At 44.9% G+C, this 16159-nt stretch overlaps 1 protein-coding gene across 7 annotated transcripts in view; it reads left to right on the top strand.

Annotated features, from left to right (window-relative positions):
• The first annotated feature begins 764 nt into the window (after positions 1–764).
• The window catches only part of RAPGEF6 (Rap guanine nucleotide exchange factor 6), a 113626-nt gene continuing 98231 nt past the window's right edge, over positions 765–16159 (top strand). For all 7 annotated transcript variants that reach the window (XR_003573034.1, XR_003573033.1, XM_027899801.1 and 4 more), the window contains exon 1: positions 765–852. Coding sequence is in view for 5 of the 7 variants with exons in the window: in XM_027899801.1 (XP_027755602.1) it covers positions 784–852 (69 nt within the window). In the remaining 2 variants the exon portion in view is untranslated. The remainder of the gene's footprint in view (positions 853–16159) is intronic.

Genomic DNA, 16159 nt, shown 5'->3' with positions numbered 1-16159 from the left:
GCAGCGGTGCCATGGCGGGACAGCGAGCCCTGCACCTAACGCAGAAAATGCTTTATTTCGAGTGTCGAGGAACGCAGAAAACGCTTTATTTGGGCGGCAGAGGCGGCACAAAAGACGATCCCGGGAGAAACTCGAACCCCCCGGCACCCACACGGCGAGGGGGCGGGGCTACCTCAGCGCGCACGCGCCGGGCCCCGCCCGAGCCTCGCGAGCCTTCGCTCAGCGCCGGCCCCGCCCCCACCGGCCCCGGGGGGCGGTGCTCGGGCTGGCCCCGCCCTCCGCCCCGCCCCGCCCCTCGCCCCTGTCGCTGATTCTCGGGTTGCGGCGCCCGCGCTCGCGCTTTTCCGGGTCTGGGGGATGCGGGCGGGCTGAGCGGGGCGGCGGGCTCCGGGCGGTCCGGGCGGCACCGGCGGCTCGAGCGGAGGCGCGCGCTCCCCGTCCCCGCCCGCGGGGGCTCCTCTCTGCGGGACCCGCCGCCGTCCCGCGCCGCGGAGCTGCCCGCCCGCCCGCGCGGCTTTGTGCGGGCGCGGAGGGCGGAGCCGCGGGGGCCGCGCGGGGAGTCCCGCTCGGGCCGGTTAAGTTGGCGCGGGGCGCGATGGGGAGCGGGGCCGGTCCCGGCACCGCGGGAGCCGCCGCCGCCGCCGCCCGCCCCGAGCGCCGCCGGCGCCGCTGAGCCCCGCCGAGAGCCCCCGAGCGCCGGCACCGCGGCGGGCACCGCGCCCGGCCCGGCCCTGCCCGGCCCCGCCGAGCCGCCCCGCTCCGCTCCCCGAGCGCCGCGGGAGGATGAGCGCCCCGCTGGAGCCCAGGATCAAACAGGCGCTGCGCAAGAAGCCCGCCGAGCGCACCCCCGAGGTGAGGCGGCCCCGCTCCCTCCCCCTGTCTGTCCGGTCGCTTTCCGTGCCGGGGTGCCCGTGTGCTCACACCGCGCCCAGCGCCGCTCCTGGCTCGCCGCTCCCCCCGGGCCGGAGCTGCCGGGGCCGGCGCGCTCGGAACGCCCCGGGCGCGGGCACGGGGCGCTCTCCGGGCTGGTCCAGGCCGGCCGCAGGGAGGGGGAGAAGAACGAGAAGTAGATCGGCGGAAAGTGAAATGATGCATATTTCAGTGATGCAAAACTTCTGGGGAAAAAAAAAAAAGTTTAGGGAGCTGAGAGGCTTTGCTTAACCTCCGCGGTGATGCAGATTTAAACAAAACCAAACTAATTATGCTGCGCAGACTTCATAAAGGTGTTTCTGCAGTGAGTGGGAGTGTAGAAATGTGCGAGGCTGGTAAGCTACAATAAAATGCACTTTCCAATTAACTGCCTGCCCTGTCCCTTCCCCACAAGCTAGTCTGTAATCAGCCATGTATTTTTGGGAATGGTAATGCCATGGAGCATTAACTTAATAATGAAATACATTTGATAGCATTTGCATTTACTGAAGGGCTGATTGGAGTTTGTTTGCTTACTTACCCTTTGCCTTCCTTTATTTGTTTCCCTTGCTGTGATTTTTTTTTTTTTTTTTTTTAAGTGCTCAAGAATTAGTGGTATGAACTGATATACACTCTTGAGTTTGTCCCTTGGAGACTGGGAAACATCTGTTCTCCCTTGGTACTTCATGGAGAGCAGAATGTCCTGCCTGGCCTTCCTTATAAGTTAAATATGAAAGGGCGACTCAGGGAGAGCTGCTCTGGAGTGCGTCCTACCAGGACAGAGTCCCCCGTTCCCTGGCAAGTCAGCCTCGTGAGTGAAATACAGATGTTCAGTCCCAGTGTTTACTGGCCTTGGGATATCCCACACATTCCTCCCTGTGTCTCTAAATTAATGATGAGGCAGACTCTCTGTTCGTTCTTCCCCCCTTATTTTTAGAACCCCCCTCTTGCTTCAGACCTTTCTTTCTTCCTCTTCAGCTGGAGTCTCCAGTTAGCAAAATTCCTTTGCCAGTGTGGTTTGCAGTGTTGGGCAACTGGGTTCATCACAGAAGTGTCATTCATGAGCTGGCATTCCCTGCTGGCTCGTCATGGCTTGGACTTTGGGGAACAGGTAATCTGGCCTGGCCCAAAACCTCTCCCCACTCACTGTACCAACATCTGTGGCTGTGTAGGGTTGGTTGTTCTTTTTTTTTTATTTATTTTTAGGCATCCCCAATTTTCCACCCAGCAGCTGTCATGGAATTCTTTAAGGTTGTCCGCATATTTTGGTGAAAAATGGCTAGAACTGCTTTAAAATAATTATTTTGCTTAACCTGATTAAACTGACAGATGTCACCATGTCCAGCTGCCTGGGGTTCCGTGTGGGTCTGTATAGGTTCCCATTGAGGCTGACATCAGGCTTGTGTGCAGGTTTGAATTTGCCAAGGTATCTTAATCGTGGAAAAAAAAAAAAGAATCCAATCTTTGCTAGTCTAACTAATAGCACTTCCAAAATGATTTTTTTTAAAAAAAAATAGTCTTAATTCCCTTGTTAATCTGGCCCCTTTTTGGCAGGCTTTGAGAGACACCGCACAGCGAGACTACTCGTGATTAAAGTTAAACATGTACTTAAAACTTGGCAGGATTGGGTCCTCTGTTCTTGCTGCCTGTTGCTGAGTGGATAATTGCAGTCAAATCACTTTTGTTTTCTCGGGGTACTTTTGTTTGTATACATTTAGAAGGACAAGCCCTTCCCTGTTTGGATGGCAGGGTGGACCTGGGGGTCCCCGGCCTGGGTCAGTGCTGCCTGCTCAGATACAAAGCAAAAAATCCAACCCCCTGTCACAGTCACACCCGCAGATTCCTCAAGCATCTGCAGTGTTATTCATTCACTCACTCATTTACAATCGTGCTCAGCATCCTGGCTTGTCCCCTCTTCCCTGTGTAGGCTGCAAGACTCGGGGCAGGGAAGTCGAAACCTTTTAGCGCAGCCGTCGGGGCAGACCCAAATTTCGGGCGTCCCTGCACAGGATGTACAATCTGGTGACTCCTGTCCTGAAGTATCCACTCTGTACACAGACACAAAGTGTGGCTTCATTTCTGCCCTCCTACTCTCGTGGGAAGGTGTCATCAGCTCCTCCCACACGGAATCAGCTGCTGGTGCCCTTGGACTGCGTTTTTGTGCAGGAACCCCCGAATTCCCCGAGCCACGAGTGGCATTTTGTGATAAGCCAAAGCTGCTTGTCCGCATGACTTTCAATCACTTTCAGTCCCCTTCTGCCCTCACCTCCACTTCTGATCCTGCAGTTTATACGAGCAGTTTACCTGGGTATTTACTACAAATTACAGGGTTGGGGCTGTGCTGATTAGTAGCGTGGTCTGGTGCTTCATTCCTGTCATCTGTGCAGAGTCTGGAAAAATACAGACAAACACTCCACAGGCCAGACTTTGCTTACGAGTAGTACAATTATCTATATGATTTTGATTTTAGGTCTTTTTCTTGGCGAAGTGTTTAAATTTCTAAGAACTACGAAACTAAGCAGGGATGCGTTCAGTTATTTTTGTAATTTACTTATTTTGAAAATTATCTCAATGACTTGCTCAAGCAAAGGTTTTATCTGTTGATGCTACGAATATTTTTGTTTGGAAAAAAAAATCTCTGTTAGGGCAAGTTTTCAGTGTTGTGGTAACATTCCAGTGTTTGCTAATTGTTAAAGTGTATAAGTTATGCATATTAGGCATGTACACACTTGATTTTTTTTTTTTTTTGGCAGATACTTCTTGTGTTATAATCTTTAATCTATTTGGGGGGGGGTTATTTTGATGAACCTGTGGAGATTGTAGCAAACATTTAAAATGATGTGTGCATTTTTATGTAATTGTTGTGTTACTCCGTTCAGAAACTTTCTTTAGAGCCACTCAGGGTTTTGATGCCTTTCCTCTGCCCTGGTGCATCGTTGTAGGGCCACACTGTAGATATGTGGTGCCAGTGACTCTTCTGTTGGAAAGGCTTTCTGAGTGTTTCCTGGTGGACTGGTGTCCGTGGATGTGGCAGATGCTGCTGTGGGATTTGAGTGAGTCCCACAGATGTCTGACTTGTTGGTTCTGGGATGGACTGTGACCCTGTGCTGACTCTGGGGATAAATCTGTCTTTCAGGTACAGCCTGAAAGTGCAGAATTTGTGAGGCTTCTCTCAGATGTTAGTTTGGATAACAGATTATCCTAACAAATCACCCCCTTCTGTCTTGTCAGAGAGAGGAAATCTTGGCAGTAATTGGATCCTTAATCACTGTAAAAAAAGTTCTACCTATATTTAAACTATAGGATTTCATACACTCGTTGAATATTTTAATACCTGCATTTGTCTCCCAGGGTTATGCAGATGTGTGCGTGGTGGTAAATCTGTGAGTGTTCGTACATGCAGATCCTCCAGTTCTTGCAGGTTGGGAATATGGCCTTTACTGTGCAGTGTTTTAGCTGTTTCTTGTGCCACAGGTGGGGATATTAAATTAGTGACTTGGGAATATTAGAAGAAATAGAAGGAAATAGAATGAAATAGGAAATAGAAGAAAATCTTTTGTTCAGAGCAGTAGGAGGGAAGGATGAATGGTCATGCCACCATGTGTGCATTCTCATTAAAGGATTAATTTTTGGGGGGGCCCAGAATTCCTTATCAGATCCATACAAAGGCTCTGATGTTGGTCTTTTGGGGAGTGGTTTAACGCCTGCCACAGATAAGGGCTCGGTGGCTGATAGGGCCAAACAGCAAATGATTGTGCTCCTTTCTCCTCTCCTCCCCTCCCCTCCCCTGAGCATGCTCTCTTCCATTTCTGATGGATCCTTTCCCCAGTTTAGTCTCTTTCAGTTCTTCATGACTTTGTTCTAGACAGTGTTTACTCTCCGTGGTTCAGAAAGCTTTGCCTTTATTTGACTTCAAAAGAGTTGGAGTTTATTTTTATGCTCTGAGCTCTTGTATTTTCCTAACTTTGTCTTGTTGCAGTAATTCTTGATTAATGATAATTCAACTTTATTTGGCAATGCTAACTGCCCTTCTTCTCTTCCTGTTCCCTTTTTATTAATACAGTGGGAAGAGGAAAAACCTAATTTGCAGAATTGTGTCATAACAGGGTCTGCTGTTTGGAGTGTGTATGTGATGCTTTTTGATGGCTTAACTATAGAGAAATGGATCTGCATGGATGTAAATCATGCACAAATAGTTCATTGATGGGCATTATAAAATGGCTGTAATAAATAAAATAAATTATTGCTGACAGCATAACAAAGGCAGATTTGTACTGTAGCACAGCTGAGCCAAACAGAGGAGAACATCTGCTTCTTGTTTCCAGAAATAACTGGTATTTTGAAGTGGGTTTTTTCATCCTTTTAATAATTTTCTGAAAACTCAGTAGGTGAAGTGGGATCAGCCGTTGCTAAAATCCATTGTTTCTGCAGTTTGCAGTGAGCTCTGAGGAGCGTTGATGTAACAAGGGTGTTGGTTTGGGATAGTCACTGAACAGAACTGGAACTGTAGACTCACTACAGAAATGGAGGTGCCTGCAGTTACCATAAGCCAAAAAGAAATTTGTGTTAAATGAAGTTGCAGATGCTGGTTTGTGTTTAATAAAAATACCTTACTCTTGATATGTTGGCCTTAAAAACAGGGACAGAGCAGTGATAGAAACCTGACTCCTGCCCTGACTGTCTGCTACCCAACCTCTGCCTTGCAATTGCAGTCCCATTTTTTGGTCAGGGATCTTTACAGGTGACCCTTTGTCGTGCCAGTGACAGTTCTGGAGCTCCAGGTGAAGATGAGCAGCAGCCACCTGGTGTAAAATCCTTGAGACTGTTCTGTGTCTGTGCTTTGGGACCTTTGCCAGAGAACCTCCCCAGATATCAAAGATGCTCTGAGCAACTCTGATCCCTTACCTGACAGAGACTGGGGCTGGTCCTGACGTGTTCCTGCTTGGAGGCTGGAAGAGACCTTCAGAATGGAAATCCTGGTTATCACTGGTGATAACCAAAGTGATACAAACAGTACTTGACATGCCTGCAATTTACTGCTACTAAATTCCTTCCTGGGTCCTTGTGGGCCCTTCTGTACTCATAGGACAACAATTATTATTTACAGTTAGGAAAACATGGAACCTTATAATATAATTATGAATAATTTATAAGCAGTTCTGTGAAGTCCATAGTTTTATTTTTGTTCAGTAAGATTGAAAAATGAAATGCACAAAAATCAATTGTTTCATTGGCAAAAATGTTGAGTAACTGCAGCTTTAGAGTGCATGTACTCCTCCACTGACACCATATTCCATGAGCATCTTGTTAAGACTAGAAAAGACCTAGAATTGTGAGATTTTCTTAAATCTCAGTCTCCTTAAGTAACACGTGTTGTAAAGCTTTTTTTATAGCCATGTAGTAAAATCAAAGTTCAGAACAGAGGTACCTGAGGAGTGGCACGTTGAATATCATATTTGGTGGCTGACAGCTCTTAAGACTGAGTCTTATTCACAAGTAGAATCCAGTTTCTTTGTTAATGAAGCAGGTCCTGAAATTCTTACTGCTTTTAATGAAACAGAAATAAACCTCCTCTCTTCTTCCTGTACTTCCCTGCCACATAACTTTCAGCTGAAGGTAAAACAAAGCCACATTTTTTTTTTCCCAGCTGCTCATTAAATTAATGAATTTAAGCTCATGATAAATACAGCGTTGACAGTCCTGAAGGATTGTCCGACCAGCCCCGGCGCTTTGGGAAAACTGCGTCTCTTAAGCTGCCAGCTTGAGGAGTTTTGGAGTTTCCAGTGCCCTGGATTTTCCTCTAGTTTCTCTTGTGCTTTGGGTGGGTAGTTGTCTCTTATTATTCTATTTCTTAATACAGTGTAATATCATGAGTCTTCATCTCAATTAGACCTGTGGTTTTCCTGTAATAAAAAGAGCCAAGCGTGCAAACTCTTGTATTACCTCAGCAAATGCTGCTCCATAATCCACAACCATGAACTTTGTGTTTGCTCCTTGTGTTTGGAGGGGATCGAGGGTGATGTTCTTTGACAGGCACCTCTCAGTATCTCATGGCCAGGGTTCAAACAGGCACCAGCTGGTGCACGTTGGCAGGAATCAGTCAGTTCCTAAACATCCCTGGGAAACCAGCGCAGGTAAAAGTGATTGTCCCCCTCCTTGAGACCGGGCAGGGTCAAATCTCTCTTCTGGATAATTCAAATTAACCTCCATTTGCGTAATTAATCCTGTGGCTGATCACAGGATTGGCTTTGAATTCACAAAGTTTTACTTAAACCCGGGGCTGTTTGGTTATTTTATGTTTTCACTGCCATGTGGCCGCAGCTCCACGCTCGTGACACGCAGTCGAATTCTTGGCCAGAAGTACTCAACAACCTGGCATGTGTCAGTATACAAATAACTCAGATTATCACTACTTGGAACCTTAAGAACAACACACTTTCTGAAGCTGAAATCAGCCCTAAATTAGTTGGACGTAAAAAATAAAATCCATCTGTTGTTTCAAATGAACCGAAATACAATATTGGAGCGTTTGCCAGTTTTTAACAAATGTTAATATATGTAAATACTGAGCTCTAAGGGCTTCAGTGTCTGTCTTAGGAAGGGGTTTTGTTTGGTTTTGAACATTTTTTTGCATTTGTTTTTGTTGTGCTTTCAGCAGCGAGCTTGAAGGTGTTGCTCATATTAGTCTGTGGATTATTTATGTCTCAGAGACACAAATAACATTATGTTGAGCCTTGGACAAGGTACTGTGTTCACAGAGGAGGGCTCTGGTTTGGCTGTTCTGCAGCTGTTGTCTGGCTGGAATACCTGCAAGGAAACTTTGCTAGTGGTTCTCAGAAATAAATATTTTTTCCAGCTTTCTTAACAATTAGAGCCTATTGACTTCAGTCAAATATAGATTCATGGTTCCAAGGAAATAAATCAGGTTTCAGGGCACTGTTTTAGCTTTGAGTACATTTCCTTACCTTTTTTTGAAGTAACATTGGCAAATAGATTTTTCTTAAATTTAGAGTCTGTCTAACAAAGTTTCCTCGTTCAAAAAATGTAATATTAAAACAAGTAGAGAAAATAGCCTGAATTTTTGAAGTGGGTGAGGTTTTTTAGGATTTAAAAAAAAAAGAAAAGAGTGTCTGTCATGTCTTTATGGTGTAAAGTCATGGACTTTACTCCTGGAAATGTCCCGGTGGTTGCCTTGGTGTGGTGGTGTTACAGCTGGTCACCAGTTAAAACTGTTCGGGGTCTGAAATATCTCCTTTAACTCTGGGTCTGTGAAGGGTCCTTGGGACTGCATTGCTGCTGCTTTCTCTGGTGTGGACAGACCTGGGTTTTTGGGACAGACCTTTTTGTTTCAGTGGCCTCTTGGAGCTGCTCCTCCAAACCACCCCGAGGAATTAAAGAGAAGATGAAAGTACAGGGCAGTAATAACCATGGGACAATGGCTCCTGTGTACTGGCATTGTTTGCAGAAAGTTCAGGGTTTGTGTGTGGTGAGTCACTGAGTCACACACGGGAAGGTGAAAAGCTGTTCCACCATCCTTGTTTGTCTCCTGGATGTAATTTCCAACTCCGACTCGTTAAAGTGGAGCGGTGAGCAGGAATGTGGTTCTGTTACGGGATGGAAGTGAGTGGAGATCTTCAGACTCTGGCTCAGCCTTTTGAAACGTGGCACACCTGCCTCCCAGTTCTAGTCCAGCTTACCTGAAGAAAAGAGTGCAGTTGGGTCTGGCTGAGACAGAGCCACAAGTCTGGGCCGCGGTGAGCTTGAGGAATCGCATCAGAATCAGAAAATATCCCGAGTTGGAAAGGGACCCCCAAGGATCATTGAGTCCAACTCCTGGCCCTGCGTGGGACCACCCCAAGAAGTAATGGAACTGATGAGCACAGCTGTGTGCTGCCTGGTCTGGTGGCTTCCAGCATTTCTTCTGTCTGAATCTCGGTGGAATTGTTGTATCTGAACACCCTAATTAAGTGTAATGAACGTGCAGTCTCTCTCCTGTGTGTAGTTGCACAAAAACGTCAGAGGCTATTGCCTAATCTAACTTGCCTCTGCTGGTTGAGGTCCACTGAAGGAAGTAGGGCCACAGCAAAAGCAGTAACAGAACGTTTTGGCTTTGTAATAATTTGTGTGTCAGTTTGCTGCTTTCTAGGATGGTTCGTGCCTCTGTGTGTGGGTGTCTACTGCACACCTTTTGTATATGATTTTTTAGGTATCTTTTCTCAAAGATATGCTAACAGTAAGGATATTAAAGGAAATCACATTCTAAGGCACTCTTACAGGTATGAATCTTGTGTGGGAGGCAAGGAGAAGGTGGTGGTGGTGCTGCTGCAGAGCTCCCTAGATCAGAGGGTGCTTGCAGGAATTCTGCTCCTGGATCTGGGGCAGGAATTTTCCATAGTCAGCGATGGCAGGGAGCAGTGTCTTCCCTCTGGAAGAGTTGTCCTTAACCTAAAAGAAGTGCTCTTGAGTAATTTCATACAATCACAGATTCATTAGGTAGGAAAAGACCTCTGAGATCATCAAGTCTAACCATCAACCCAGCCCCACCACCATGGTCATCATTAAAACATGTCCCCAGGTGCCATATCTGCACTTTTCTTGAACACTTCAAGGAATGGTGACTCCTCCACTGCCCTGAGCAGTCTGTTCCAATGCTTGACAACCCTTTCTATGAAAAAAATTTTCCTAATGTCCAACCTAAACCTTCCCTGGAGCAGCTTGAGGTCATTTTCTGTCATCCTGTCACTTATTACCTGGGAGAAGAATTTCGTGTCATGCTTTAACGTGTCCAGAGTTTGGTGTGTGTAGGAACAGCTTTGTCTGAAGCCCCAGTTACCAGGTGTGGTTTGATATCCTTTTATTGCTTTTTTGTTTTCCCTTTTAAGCTTCTCCTGCTGTTACAATCCCAAAACAGAGGGACCCTCCAGCTCAGAACCCTCTTGGTTCAGTGCTAGTTGTTGGTTAAAGGAATCTGAGAATCTGGTCTGAGTGTAGGTAAGAATATTTAACCAAATATCTCCAGAATACATCGAGTTCTGAGTGTTCCAAATCTCCCTATGAAATTATCCTTGGAGACTTCTCCAAGTCTCTCGCCCTTCCCTCCCCTTCCTCTTGTTCAGGAAGTTCAGTGTTTGATGCTGTTGTGCATCTGCCTTGGGGTGCTTGGCGTGCAACCCCTGTCTCTGTACCTCAGGCTTTCAGGGGTCTGTCAGGATGGGCTTGCACGTCCTTCCTATTCTTTTTGTTTATGTGTTGTTCTAAGAAGCTCTTTAGAAGATTCACTCAGTAGTTCTGGGCGTTTTTGGCTTGACCATACAGTTATCAACAAGGCTGTTGTGTCTGAGAGGTGACTGTAAAACAAACTCCTGTTTCCACTGTGGTTCAGAGCATACTAGAAGCTTACACAGATAGTATTTACAGACATTTTTCAGGCTGGTGGCCAGAGTCACAGTCACTAAAAAGCAGAGATCACAGCAGTTCATTTCATGATAATCTTCACCCTAAATGCGGGATTTAGGGCTCGACAGATGTGACTGTGCAGAGTAGGTCATGCACTGGTATCGATCAGATGTTTTGAGGCGTAGTTCTCCCAACTATGATGATGGGTAAATTTAGCTTACAGGAGGTTTCCTTTAAGCTAACTCCAGTTTCTGAGCTTTGCTGTCACAAACACTCAGTGCTCCACGACAGACTGGAGATGTGCAGGAGGTGCCTGCAGTGCCTCCTGTCTGTACCCAGCCTGCTCATCTCCTACCTGTAACTCCCCCAGATCAAGTTTGGTTCTTTTCAGGAGGTAATAAGACTTCTGCTGCGTGCAGACCTTGCTGGAGGAGCGAGTGGAGTCAGAGCATATCAGGGTGGCTGTTCCCAGTGATCTTCCAAGGGGTGCGTGAAGTGTTGTTGCTCCAAGATTACTTTTCCTCTCCTTGCTTCTACTGTTCCTGAAAAACTGTGTGTTTTTTTTCATTTTAATGACAGCTGTGACAGTCCTGAGAGTGAAACCAGAAGTTATGGTGAAATCCTGGCCTGGAATTCTTTACTGGAACTTATTTCCTTCAGTACTCACTTTTCCCCATGCAGTGGGGTCATGCGCTTAGTTTCATCTGTGGAGTGATAATTTAACTAAGAGTTTTCACTGCTGAATTAAAATTTGAATATTTAATGTAATATTTTTCTACAAAGCTATTTCCTATTGTAGTATCAGAATTGAAACATTTCATTTCAGGGACTGATTAGGTGGTAATCAGATGCTTAATTTGAGCTAAAAGGTGAACCCGATGCCTTGTTACTGACCTTGCAATAGTAACTCCTTGGGGATATTAGAATAGTAAAAAAGGGCCAGAAAAGGGTGTGGAAGGAGGTGGGAGAGAACTGCAAGTACACTTGGCATTCAGAAAAGTTGCCAAATGGCAAAAAAATACATTTCTCCTTTTGTTGTCTAAAACTTCAAAGGGTGGAGGGCAAGCAGTCAAGATGTGTAGGTGTTAAATTCCTCATAGTATTAAAGCTGCAAAACACTGTAGTGAATTAAAGAAAAAGTCATTTAAAAGTTAATAATTTTCAAAAGCAAATCTCTTCAGGTAGTATACCCCAACTTTTTTTTTACAGAAGCTTCAGAGAGGAATTTTTCTATAATTCTGGGTGCACCTCCAGGTTTCAGGGTTTCTCCCTGCTCTGCCAAGCACACGCAAAACTGAGTTCCCATTGAGGAGTGTACTGAGAACAGCTTGATAAAGGCTGTCCAGAGCTCTGATGCCCTTCCTTGTCAGAGGCCTGACCTTTCCATAAAAGAGTTCTGGTCGCACTGGTATTGCCGAGCTGTTTCTAAAACTAGGAGGTCTTCTTGTTTCAATGGCCTCAGGCCTAAAATACAGAGGGTTTTCCTTTGTTTGATGTAACTCTGATACACCCTTCTTCCTCTTTTGATGATTTCAGTACAGTATTTTGGAAATACCCTGGGTTCAGGGAAGCATGCACAAATTAGTTAGCATTCCACGTCTGGTTTCTCGAGGTTCCTTAGCTCTGCTAATTATGGGTTAGCTTCTAGCATGTCAAGAGTGTAGCGAATTCCTGACAAATAGAACAAAAATAACTGCTTTAAGGGATTCTGTCTTTGTAATCTTTTTGTGCCTGATTAAAGCATTGACATTTAAGCAGTCTGTCCTTCAAAGAATGATTAATAATGAGCCTCAAATGTTGGTCCTCTTGGTCTGGAGGGAGGGAAAGACCTTTTATCTTCATCTCTGTGCCAGCCTACCATGCCAGCCTGACTCGTGAGCCACTGGGGTGCATTTTTGGCTGGAGTGAACAGCTCAGGAGAGGAAACTTAGGTTTTGTTTCCCCACTGAGCACATCAGCTAGAAGAAGGGATTGTGGGGAATAGCAGACCTGTAGTTAACAGCTCTGTTAGTAACAGTAACAGAGCTGAGCACAACCACCTTTTAAAGAAAAGCCCAGAATCTCCCCTGTGCTTAAGTTTAGGTCTCAAATCCAGCGAATCTGGCTGGGCAGAATTTGGAGGTCGTGGACTCGAGCGTTTAGCGTGGCATTGCTTTGATTTTTCCCATGCTGTAGTTGAACATGTTTTGTAGAACTGTTTTTTAGTGTGAGATAGAATTACGTAACTCTTGCAGTTATGTAATAAAGCGAGACTCTTTGGATAACAGGCTTTCCACTGCTCTGACACTGGGACACAGAGCACCTGGCGAGTCCTGCAGTGGGCCAGCTGCCTGAGTGAGAGGCTGAGACGCTCTGAACGCACAGCTTTCCCCCAAAACACGCAGCAGACAGCTCGTGGTTTTCAGTGTTGTTGTGCAGAATGTCTGAAGTGCAGCACTGGATCCTTCTGTTCCTCCTGGGATCTGGAGTGTGTGTGCTCACAGGCATGACTGTCTGGAGATCGTGAAGGTGTAATATTTATTGCAGCATCCTCCTGCTGGGTCCAGACTTTGCCTTTCATCACCCTGTGTGGATCTTCTCCTTTAATGTGAACTGATAAGTCAAAAGTCTGCATTTTTAATTTAAGGCATTGTGTTGCTGCTTATAAAGCTGACTTTGATGCTCAGACTAGGTTGAGGGTTTTTTTCCCATCTTCAGTGAATAATGCTGGCCTTGCTTTCTTAAAACAGGAGTCTTCTTTTTAGATAAATCCCTTGATTTGCTTAAAAGTGGGTGTGTTATACCTCCATAGAGGCTGTGGTTGGCTAATGCTGGAAGAGTGAGAGGTTGGAGGGGTCTCTGGCGAGTTGTATGACAAATCATTGTTGATCATGGTTTCCTGGGAATGAGAAAGGGGAGATGGGCTTGTTTGGGGTTTGTATTCAAAGGTAATTGTAACCTCTGAAGTTTTTGGGCACTTGTTTTGTTGTTTGTCTTAATGTTGAAGTTGTTAATTTTCTCGGTGAGAATTATTCCCTTTGTGCATCAGTGATCAGTGTAATGAACAGGGAAGTGCACAGGTATCTCCCTCTGCCATTTATTTGGTTTGATTTCAATTTACCAAGCTAGATGAATATGTATCTGTACATACAACTCCTCAGTTTGGATCTGTAAGCTCCGTTGTGGCACAGGTATTGTTGAGAAACACAACAGAAGATGTTAAAGCAGTGGCAGAGCGTGAATTGTTGGAGTTCTGCTGTGGTGATTTGCATTCAGATATTGCAGTGAGGTCAGCCTGGCTGATTTCTGTGCTCCCAGCAAAGATGTGAAGAGCTGCTGATGCCACTCCTGTGTTTGGTGAGGGATAGGAGTGTTTGCCAGCGTGTGGATACACATGTCACAGGCACCTTAGCCTTTCCCAGCGTGTCAGAGGGTGTGCTAATCCTGCCTTCAGATAACTTTGAGTTCCCTAAGGGATGTTGCCTCCCGTGGGTACAGTAACTTTCCTGGATTGCTCTGTTTCCCAGTGCTTTCCTAATGGCAGGATGCAGGAGGAATTGCTGGTGAGCATATTACTGCTGTCCTCTGCAGGAATTCCTTCACAGTTCAGAATGACACTGTTATGGGAATAAAATAGCTGCAGCTTAGGGTTTTTTTTTCCTTCCTCCCCCCCCCCCCCGTGATTTTATTGAAAAAGATTGTAGGAGAGCTTTACATTTGCGTGATATTTTATTCTCCAATTATAGTCCCATCATTCTCTTAATGTTTTACTGATGCACCAAAACATTTTTAGGCACTTGCTAGAGCTGTATTCCTCTCCATTACCTAGATACTGAGTGGGTGACTTCAGTTACAATATTTATAAATATCTCATTTATTTTGCTTTCAGTATTATTTATTTAGCAGGACTTTATTTCCAGACAGACATGATCCTTGCTTGCTTGAATTCACAAAGAAATAAGAAATTACGCACCACAAAATCCTAAATGTTTGTGTAAAATTCTGTTTGTATAAAATTCTGACAACCAATATGATGGAAAAAAGCTGCTGTTGTGTCTGTCAGTTCCTTCTTTGCTTGAGATGCCTGTTGGGGTGTGGGACCTCGACTGTAACGTTCAGCTGATGCAGAGGCACCTTGGGCAAAGCACGATGGAAATGTGGAAATCTTGACAGCAGTGTTTATGTGCTAAACATGAAACAGCAGTTGCCAGCCCAAGAGGGAGGAAAGAGAACCAGAACTAGAGCACTGCCTACAGTGAGAGCAAAGTGATGTGCAGGTAACAGCTGGGATGTTTAACATGACTCAGTTCACACAGACACACTCCCAAGTTGTCATTAGAGATAAGCATAAAACTGACCTTTGGATTTCATCTTCCACCTCCTCTCTGCTCAGCCTCAGGTTTCTGAACCAAATTTCTAATTTAATAAGAATGTACTTTTTTTTTTTTTTCCCCTGAATGTTTCAGTGTTTTGACCTTTCCTGTCACAATTCCTTCTTTTCTTAAAAGGAAATTTCAGATGTTGGTATTTTCCTCTGAAAAGAGCAGGGAGTTTCTTTGTGAATCAGGCAAGATGATTTTTTTGGAGTTACGACTGAAAAGTTTAAGCTGCAATATTGTTATGGGATGGGTGCTTGTCCTTGGGTGGGAGGTTGATCATTCTGACAAGAGTTCAGCAGCGTGACTGGCAAACTGTCGATTGACCTGAGAGCCTGAAATTGCCTGTTTTGCTTGCTGATTTTTGGCAATTTTTCAAGAGCCTGGGTAAGGAGACTGCTTTTGCAGTCTTTGTATTACTGAGAAATGTTTGGTAGATGGTCCTGCTCTTTGATGGAGATTAATTTTGGATATTGTGAGCTTCCCATCCTGTTGAACTCCAGGAACTCAGGGTGTTCGACTCAGCTTGGGTTTGGTGTTTTCTGTTATCAGCATATATGTCTGAAAGATATTTTAAAATTCAGTAATGAGTGTCTGGGAACTTTAGGGTAATATTTTACTCGAAGACTCTTTTTCATAGCTCTGCTTTTGTTCTGAACCATGATAAGGCCTGAATTGTGCTTCAGATATTCAAAACTCCTCATAAGCTGCCTGCTTTGAAGCAGTGACATCTGATGTTCCTGTCTCTCCAGTTCAGGGCCCTTGGAATTTCACTCTGCAAAATCAGCTTTTCCAAAGGAAGTTTTTTCTCTGGCGAAGTCAGGGTTCCAGAAATGCTGACTCTGTGTGATGGAACAGCAGTAAAAATACAAAATTTCCCTTCCCTCGTTCCTTTAGATGTTTTTCTTTCTACCAAAGTCTTATATCAACATAGTCCAGGGTTCTGAGGTGGAAGGTGTTTATCTGTGTTGGGTGTGGGGAGCCATTGGTGAGTAGAGAAACTTTTTGTTTTATTTTCATGTAGAAAGACTTTGGGTTTTAATGTTATTTTTAGAATAATGCCACTGAATGGAGGTACTTCCAGTCCATCAATAAACTGTCATAGTCGTTCTAGAGTCTCTGTTTTTAAAGATTTAGCTTTTTCAAATTTTATTAGGATACTTAGATTGTTATAAGTCTGTGCCTGTAGCCCTATGTACATGTTACGAGGAAATATGAGAAAATAAGATATAAATCCAAGTGTGTAATGTTACTTCTTACTGTCTGCAAAAATAAAATCCAGATTTTAGTTTCCTGTTTGTGGCTGTACTGTTATTAACTGCTGCTGTCAACTGGAAGTACTTCCTGGATGCACAAAAGAGTAAAATGAAGTCCTTTTTTCTCTCTTTTCTCCTGTATAAAGATATTATAATAACTAAACTGACATTTCCTCATTTGGAAAAACCAGTGTCTGTGATCTATATGGGTAAATGTAAAGCTTGGAGTTCAGGGGGGAGTCC

The sequence above is a fragment of the Empidonax traillii genome, unplaced genomic scaffold (genome assembly GCF_003031625.1).
Source record: "Empidonax traillii isolate 1590-97213 ecotype Southwest subspecies unplaced genomic scaffold, ASM303162v1 scaffold689:size842923, whole genome shotgun sequence".
Classification (NCBI taxonomy): domain Eukaryota; kingdom Metazoa; phylum Chordata; class Aves; order Passeriformes; family Tyrannidae; genus Empidonax; species Empidonax traillii.
This window is presented reverse-complemented; position numbering and strand designations above follow the sequence as displayed.